Source organism: Micropterus salmoides, unplaced genomic scaffold (assembly GCF_014851395.1).
Source record: "Micropterus salmoides isolate LMB-PRFRI ecotype aquatic unplaced genomic scaffold, ASM1485139v1 Ms_hic_scaffold_5, whole genome shotgun sequence".
NCBI lineage: Eukaryota > Metazoa > Chordata > Actinopteri > Centrarchiformes > Centrarchidae > Micropterus > Micropterus salmoides.
In genome coordinates this window covers 35,757,201-35,766,031 of record NW_024044237.1, presented here as the reverse complement: position 1 = coordinate 35,766,031, position 8,831 = coordinate 35,757,201, and the positions used below count along the sequence as shown (strand labels likewise).

Below are 8,831 nucleotides of genomic sequence, written 5' to 3'. Positions count from 1 at the left end.
TTCAGAATCTGACCTGTTGGCCTTTGTTGTCTGATAAGTTCTTAATCTTTATGGATCAGTGAACACGTGGAAACGCCTCCTCTCTGAAAACACAAAATAAAAAGTAGAAAAGATGAAAATTTAAAATTCTTCATAGAATCAATCTGTTAATCCGTTTCCAACATTCATCCAGACCTTTTCCATTTTAATTAAGCTCCTTTTGTTCTGCGGGATTTAGTGATCAGCTGATATGCAGACGTCAGAGTGACGTGTTGTTTCAGATCCATCTGATTATTGATGAAGCAGAAAGCGTTAATCAGAAAGTTCTCAGTAGCTTGTTCAGTCAGAGTTCCTCCTACTCTGGGATCAGGTCTTGGTCTAAGAGGCGGAGCCCGCAGAGAAACGGCTCTGAGTTTGCAGATCAGGTCTCATTGAGTTCAGACCGCGACGCTGTTCGGATCCACATCAGACCACCATGAGGTCTTTCGCTGTCTTTCTGTGTCTGGTTCCGGTTCTGTCGCTGCCCTCGGTCCTCCCGCTCCGGTCCTCGGCGGGTCCTGGCTGCGGGCCGTGTGACCCGTCTCAGTGCGCTCCTCTCCCGGCGGAGGGCTGCCCCGCAGGCTCTCTGCGGGACTCCTGCGGCTGCTGCTCCGTGTGCGCTGCCGCAGAGGGAGAGCTGTGCGGCGGCCGCCGCGCGGCAGCGCGTCGCTGCGGCTCCGGACTGGAATGCGTCAAAAGCGACGCGGACAAGAAGAACAAGCTGGGCGTCTGCACCTGCAAGAGCAACCACCAGGTGTGTGGGACAGACGGAGTGACGTACAGGAACGGCTGCGCACTGAAGAGCGCCAGCCTGACAGCACAGACTGAGAGCAAAGAACCCATCAACATCCAGAACAAAGGCCGCTGCCCCACAGGTGAGACACACAGGTGACTCTGTGAGACACAGGTGAGACAGCCAGGTGACTCTGTGAGACACAGATGAGACACACAGGTGACTCTGAGAGACACAGGTGAGACACACAGGTGAGACACAGGTGAGACACACAGGTGACTCTGAGACACACAGGTGAGACACACAGGTGACTCTGAGACACACAGGTGAGACACAGGTGAGACACACAGGTGACTCTGAGACACACAGGTGAGACTCAGGTGAGACACACAGGAGACTCTGAGACACACAGGTGAGACACACAGGTGACTCTGAGAGACACAGGTGAGACACACAGGTGAGACACAGGTGAGACACACAGGTGACTCTGAGACACACAGGTGACTCTGAGACACACAGGTGAGACACAGATGAGACACACAGGTGAGACACACAGGAGACTCTGAGACACACTGGTGAGACACAAGTGAGACACACAGGTGACTCTGTGAGACACAGGTGAGACACACAGGTGACTCTGAGACACAGTCTTTGTGCTAAGCTAGGCTCGTCTTTTGACTGAAAGCAAAACTTTATTTTATTTTGTATTTTATTTGAAGTCATATTCAAATGAACAAATAATTTTTATCATTTATAAAAGTCAGTTTTTAATTACAACAGAGTTTAATGATAAGTGAAACTGGTCCGTTCTTCTCTAGAAACCAATAAAGTTTAGTGGAACATTTCCTCGTGTTGCTTCTCTGTTAATAATATTACCCAGAGTTCTGTGTGAAACATGCAGTGATTTAACTCTGTGATGAAGTTTGAACATTAAAACTCTGTAAACAGAAGTTCAGTTTACATCATATTTTCAGTATTAATCAGAGAAATTTTGCTTTGTGTTTTTATGGTTGAACTGAAGTTGAACGGGTTCCTGTTTACCCCGCTGGCAGTAACAGACAGTGAGGGATGATAATCCACCTTCATCCCTCTGAAAACACTGAATTCCTTTCTACATGAAAACCCACATCGAGCACGCTCACAGCAAACTGAATTCCTCTGAGTCACCGAGGGTTTTCTCTCTGATGGATTCCTGCGACCTGTTTCATCCTGTTTCAGACTGACGTGCAAACGTCTCTGCAACCAAACTTCATGTTAATAATCCTTGATTTTACTGTCTCTGACCTGTGTGTCTCTGTCTGTCTGCCTGCAGCTCCGCTCATCGTCACTCCTCCAGGTGAGGTCTACAATGTGAGCGGCTCTCAGGTGTACCTGAGCTGTGAGGCGGTGGGCGTGCCCACACCTGTCCTCACCTGGAAGAGGGTGAGTTTTTCTGCAGCTCATCAGTTACTTTAAAAAGAGAAACATCAGGTTGTGAAGAGAAAAGTTTCACCTCCCTAATAAAATAAAACTATAAATATAATCTTCAGAATTTGCAGCCCGGCTGCAGGATGAAATATAAAGATTTGATTCGCCTGAGCTGCGGCGTCGCAACTCTACGTCCCTCTTCCTGTTTCTGCTCATTTCCTGTTTCCTGCTTGTAGAAACAATAAGAGTCTGCTGAGCTCCACCTGGAAACATTAAACAGGAAATAAAATCTGTTTCACAGCCAAGAGGCTCTAATGTTAAACTAGAGGAACAGAGGGATGGAGGGAAGAAAGGTCTTCAACAGGTGACACATGGAGATATAACCTGAGACAAACGCACCAATCAGAGGACAGCAGCATCATCAAACTAACTTAATGAGGTCTGCTGATTCATTATTTATTTACTTATCAATCAAAACTTTAACAAGTTTAAAAAAGTAAACAATATTAAAATAAGTAGAAGAATTTGATATATTTTTTATATTAAATCAGTCGGCTCACATTTCAGGTCGATTCATGATGAGACTCTGTTTGGAACAAAGAGTCAGCTGATCCTGTAAACTTTATCACATGTTAACGTTACACGTATGAGACATTCGGTTAGCAGTTATCAATCTGCGTCCCTGTGAGAGTAAAGCTGTGGGAACATCAGGTTAATTAGAGGTGAGACAATGATGATGATGCTCAATACTGAGTCACTTTGAACATTTAACACTTAGTTTCCTGCATTCTGGAGACATTTTCTGCATCGATTTATCACAGAAATGTTTTTCTTTATATGAAGGGAAACACTGAATTCAGGCGGAATATGATGCAGTAATCAGCAGCTTGTTTTTTTTTAGCTGACGTTGCTTTTTTAGTTAGTTTGTTTCTTCTGTACACATTGCATGTATTTTCTCAAAGCATTTTCTTTTGTTAGTTAACATTTCTTTTCACTATTTTTCAGAACATTTTCAACAATTGCTTTGTTAAATGTTCCCAGCGTAAATGACACCTGTGGCATCAGACGTTTGATAACGAATGTTTGGGGAAATCAAAGCAATGATGTAAATAAAAAGTCTCAGACAAGCGCCGACACATAAAAATATTAATAAACCCGGAAAATTTCAGCCTGAAACTTCTAGAAACAGGAGTGTGACAGTAAGCATGTGGACGGCAAGCAAAACAACAACAACAAACCAAAAAACAAAGCGAGGACAGACCTGAGCAGCAGGACAACAGTCCTAAATTTAGCGCTTTTTAAACTTTGGTTTCAGACGTCCTGAAGAAAATAAAAGTTGTTCAATGTTTGGAGATACTGATGTTCTGACTGAGCTGTAGCTACAGAGGGCTGGAGAGAGGCCAACACTTCTCCTGGTGAGCTCATGTTACCTGCAGCCTCAGGTGTTCCAGGTGTTCCAGGTGTCTGTCAGCAGGGCCTCCTCTGCAGGTCCAGACTCAGTTTGTTGACTTTAGATCAGATCGACTAAAGAACGAGCTGCAGCCTGTTTCTGATTCTCCAACCAACTCAAACCTTAAAGCGGCAGAGACTCAGTGCTGCTCTGTCCGAACTCCTGATGATGATGATGATGATGATGCTGGGTGTCTTCCTTCAGGTCCTCAGTGGGAAGAAGAGGATGGAGCTTCTTCCTGGAGACAGAGACAACTTGGCGATTCAGACGAGAGGAGGACCAGAGAAGCATGAAGTGACCGGCTGGGTGCTGGTGAGTGACACACATTCATATATATCTGTACAGAATCTCACAAAGTGAGTCCACCCCTCACGTTTCTGTAAATATCTGATTCTATCTTTTCATGTTCAACACTGAAGAAATTACACTTTGCTCCAATGAAAAGCAGGAGTGTGCAGCTTGTAAATTTGATGTCCCCTCAAAATAACACATCACAAAGCCATTAATGACTAAACCGCTGGCAACAACAGTGAGGACACCCCTAAGTGAAAATGTCCTGATTGGGCCCAATCAGCCATTCGTTAGTGTTACCAGGTCTCAGGTGTGAACGGGGAGCAGGTGTGTTAAATTTGGTGTTACCGCTCTCACACTCCCTGATACTGGTGACTGGAAGTTCAACATGGCACCTCATGACAAAGAACTGTCTGAGGATCTGAAACTAAGAACGGCTGCTCTACGTAAAGATGTCCGAGGCTATAAGAAGACCGCCAAGACCCTGAAACTGAGCGGCGGGCTGAGTGAGGTAGGGCCTGATTTTTCTGATGTTGTATAGAACAAAGCGGCATGACTGAGAGACAGCAGCAACGTGGTCTGAAAAGGACAGCTGGTCGTCAATCCTGACACCCAAGTTTCTCACCACCCTGGTTGGAGTGATGGTTGAGGAGTCAGTTTGTAGTTTGATGTTATGGTGGATAGATTGCTTGGCTGGAATGACCAAGAGTTCAGTCTTAGAGAAGTTTAGTAGAAGGTGGCGAGACTTCATCCATGCAGATATGTCTGAGAGACAGTCCGTGATCCGCGCCGAGATGGTGGGGTCGTCTGGCGGGAAGGATAGGTAGAGTTGCGTATCGTCTGCGTAGCAGCGGTGAGAGAAGCCGTGCGAGCGAATGATTGGCCCCAGTGAGGTGGTGTAAATTGAGAAGGGCCCTAGCACTGAGCCTTGGGGTACCCCTGTGGAGAGGCAGTGGGAGGAGGATAATTGTCCTCGCCACAAAACCTTGTAGGAACGCCCCGAGAGGTAGGATTCGAACCACAGGAGTGCTTTACTCGAGATGCCCATTGCTGAGGAGCGGAGAGCAGGATCCTGTGGTTGACTGTGTCAAAGGCAGCTGATCAGTCAAGCAGGATAAGCAACCGAGGATTGGGCTGCAGCTTTAGCCTTCTGTTACAGACAGAAGAGCCGTTTGGTGGAAGTGAAACTGGTCGATAGTTCTCAACTTGAGTTGGGTCAAGTGAGGGCTTTTTAACCTGAGCCCTTTTGAAAGTGGTCGGGAATGTTCCTGAAGCCAGAGAAGTATTTATCACGAGTTATCGGCGGCACCGCAGTAGGAGATGTTATTAATATCCTATATCATTCTGTATTTTTCTTCTCGGCTCCTGCTGAAGATGTAAATCTTTAAACAGATAAAAAGTTTCATGTTCAAACAGAAACAGCTGCTTTCTTTAGTGTCTTTCAAACAAAAGGAGGAAGTAGAGTATCTGTCAGGGACTACTTTCAGCGGCGGATGAATCCACAGGTGCTGTAGTGAGAGTTTGGGGCAGCTGGACGATGTTTGTGGGACTAAACTACTGTGTTCATGGTGATGATGAACATGTGACCAGGTGCAGCAGCGAGGCTCTGGGTCTCTTTTACTAGGAGCTTACCTGTAGCATCGTGGCCCAGTGTGACGGGAATAGCTACAGGAACCTAAACACCTGAACCTCTCGCTTTGTTTTAAATTCTGAACATCTGGAAACAAACTCAGAAACAAGTTTCAGTGTTACACGAGCACTGAGGGCGAAAGACTTTAGTGACAGGAAGTGATGTCATGACTTCAGCTGTCTGTTGGACCAATCTCCATCACCGACAGTGTTTTCATTCCAGATCTCCCCTCTGACCAAAGACGAAGAAGGATCCTACGAGTGTCACGCCGCCAACTCCCAAGGAGAAGCTTCAGCTGTCGGCGCCATTCACCTGGTTGAGTCCATCGACGACATCATCGTCAAGAAAGGTAACGACAACAACACAAACACACGACATAAAGTACACCACAAACAAACAAACAGACTGCTTTACCAACCAGCAATACACACTGATGAAGCTAACACCGCTAACACTGCTAACAAAGTTAACTATGCTAACAGAGCTAACGATGCTAAAAAAGCTAACACTGCTAACAGCGCTACCCACGTTAACAGAGATAAAACTGCTAACAGAGCTGACAAAGTTAAACAGAACTAACACTGCTAACAGAGCTAACAAAGCTAACAAATCAAAACAGAACTAACATTGCTAACATATCTAATGAAGCTAACACCGCTAATAAAGCTTAACACTGCTAACAGAGCTAATGCTGCTAACAGATCTAAAAAGCTAACACTGCTAACAAAGTTAACTATGCTAACAGAGCTAACGATGCTAAAAAAGCTAACACTGCTAACAGTGCTACCCACGTTAACAGAGATAACACTGCTAACAGAGCTAACAGAGCTAACAAAACTAAACAGAGCTAACAAAGCTAACACTGCTTACAGAGCTAATGAAGCTAACACCGCTAACACTCCTAGCAAAACTAACGAAGCTAACAGAGCTAACATTGCTAACATAGTTAACAAAGCTAACAGAGCTAACATTGCTAACATAGTTAACAAAGCTAACAGAGCTAACAAAGCTAAACAGAGCTAACAAAGCTAACAGAGCTAACGTTGCTAACAGAGCGGACGAAGCTAAACAGAACTAACGAAGCTAACAGAGCTAATAAAGCTAAAAAGTGAAAATCTTTTGAAATAGGAATTAATTATTTATCCTGACTGATGATGTCATTTCCTTTCAGTGATGAAGGAAGATGAGCTGTGATCAGCTGATCAGAGATCGGTGAAGACGATCAGCTGAAGATGATCTGACATCTTTTCTTCATCTCTTTTATTGTAGTTCTGAATTTAAACTGTAGTTTCTATCATTTAGATTTTAATCATCTTTATTATCTTTTTCTCTTCTGAGCAGATAAACTGAAATCAGTCAGGCTTTTATTTTGGACTTTGGATAGCTGTAGGTAACCATAGCAACAGTACTGATGCACAAAATAAAACTTTATTGCTCGTCAGTGTGAGTATTAAACTTTCTTCAGTTTGTTTGTTTGTGGAAACTGAAATTCTAGTTTCTGTTTTTGTCTGAATAAAACCTATAAAAATGTTTTGTTGTGCTTGAACTGATCAATAATCAGTATTCCTGCTGTTTCACTTCTGAATAAATTGATGAGGTTAAAGTTTCCACTCTGCAGGTAAACTTCAGAGGATGGACAGCCTGGCTACGGACCAATCAGATCACAGGAAGCATGATGTCACCGTCCCTGCAGGACAGAGTTCGTAATAAAGATCAAAAGAGATTTTATAGAGTTAATTTTGTTTTAATATTGTTTGAGTGAACAGATGAGCGAATACAACACTTTCCACAAAATGAAGATTTTTAAAAATTCCACAAATAACAAAAATATCTGTGGATAAATTAAATTTACAAATAAATTAACCACAGTTGTGAAAACCTTCTAAACATTTGACGCTTTTGAACAGGCATTCGTGAGTCCCACTTATATTTTACGGTCTCAGCAGAGTGGTGATGGAACAGTGGATAAGACACATGCCTTTGGTGTTCAATTCCCCACTGTGACACGTCCACCAGTGTGTCCCTGAGCAGGACTCTTGTTGCTCCGGGCGACCTCTGACATGTACAGCAGCTAAATGAATAAATGTTCACACACGATATAATTTTATAGAATCAGTTTTAGTTCAGAGAAACTTTTTCTTTGACTTTTGAACAACAGCAGCTGATTTTTAAAGACTGTTTCTTGATCTCAGGGCAGGACTGTTTTTAAATGTTTTATTAATTAATTAGAGTCTCAAAGCACCAACATGTCACTACTGAAAATAAGTGATAATTCATGTACATGGTAGTTGGTTTATTATGATACAGCAGGTTGTAACGAACAGGTTGAGACCTCCACAGATAATCAAGTGTGTGTTAAAATATGGTGACGTAAAATAAAATACAGTCATTTATTTATATGAACGCACGTTCAGGCCGCTGAGTGAAGAATGCTTGATTTAAAAGTAATAATTCAGACACTGACATCATAAACCTGCAGCTGCTCTGTAGGAGCTCGTGGCGTTCACTGTTGTTTTCAACGCGACACCTTCTGGTCTTTTGAGATCAATACAAGGAAGTGACATGTTTAACTTGCATCTGAAACTTAAAGGTACCCTTATGTTAAACAGTGCATGCTTCACAGATAATCATCTAAGGAGACTCTGTCCACAACTCCTCCTGCCAAGCTTTTCTGGAATTCTAGAATAGAAAATATTAAACAGAAGTCAGTTTGAAATATCAATAATCAATATTGTGTCACCAACAAAATTAGAGAACTCTCATTTAAAATTATACATTTGATTTATCCCGTGAACCAGGTGATCTCAAGGTTCATGAAAGATGCTGTGGAAAAGTGTGGCTTTTGTTTCGTGTTTTTGGTGAAGCTGAAACCATTTGTCATGTATATTTTTTAATATCTCTGTAAGACATTGACTGGTTCAACTATTATATTGCGGAAAAGAGACATGTACGTGTTTTTTATGACAAGAATGATATTGATTGTAAAAGAAGATATAATTTGAACCTCTTTATTTTTTATGGAAAGTTTTATATTCACATGTGCAAATGGTGGAAGTAGAAAGTAAACATTACATTAATACTTTATTTGGTTTAAAGTCCAAACAGTTAAAATATGTAAAGACTTAAATATTTTTCTGTAATGCCTTTGTTGTTTGTCACGTGATACCTCTTTGTTCTTTAGTTATAGTTATATTTTGTTATTTTATATCCTTTTGTCTTGCTTATAAAATGAAATAAAGATTTAAAAAAATAAAAACAGAGCTCGTGGTGTTGCAGCGCCTCCTCTGGCCGCGCTACGTCAG

At 42.5% G+C, this 8,831-nt stretch overlaps 1 protein-coding gene across 1 annotated transcript; it reads left to right on the top strand.

The window, feature by feature from the left end:
* The first annotated feature begins 361 nt into the window (after positions 1-361).
* igfbp7 (insulin-like growth factor binding protein 7) lies at positions 362-7,060 on the top strand. Its single transcript, XM_038699853.1, has 5 exons — positions 362-893; positions 2,064-2,173; positions 3,813-3,920; positions 5,752-5,878; positions 6,701-7,060. Exons 1-5 carry the CDS (start codon positions 455-457, stop codon positions 6,721-6,723), a joined length of 807 nt encoding a protein of 268 aa, XP_038555781.1. The 5' UTR covers positions 362-454; the 3' UTR covers positions 6,724-7,060.
* The last annotated feature ends 1,771 nt before the right edge of the window (positions 7,061-8,831 follow it).

What these genes read in the sequence shown, in the direction of transcription:
- igfbp7 (XM_038699853.1), top strand. Translation starts at nt 455, where the DNA reads ATGAGGTCTTTCGCTGTCTTTCTGTGTCTGGTTCCGGTTCTGTCGCTG. An exon ending in CAAAGGCCGCTGCCCCACAG is followed by an intron (nt 894 to 2,063) that starts GTGAGACACACA and finishes GTCTGCCTGCAG; the next exon opens with CTCCGCTCATCGTCACTCCT. An exon ending in CTGTCCTCACCTGGAAGAGG is followed by an intron (nt 2,174 to 3,812) that starts GTGAGTTTTTCT and finishes GTCTTCCTTCAG; the next exon opens with GTCCTCAGTGGGAAGAAGAG.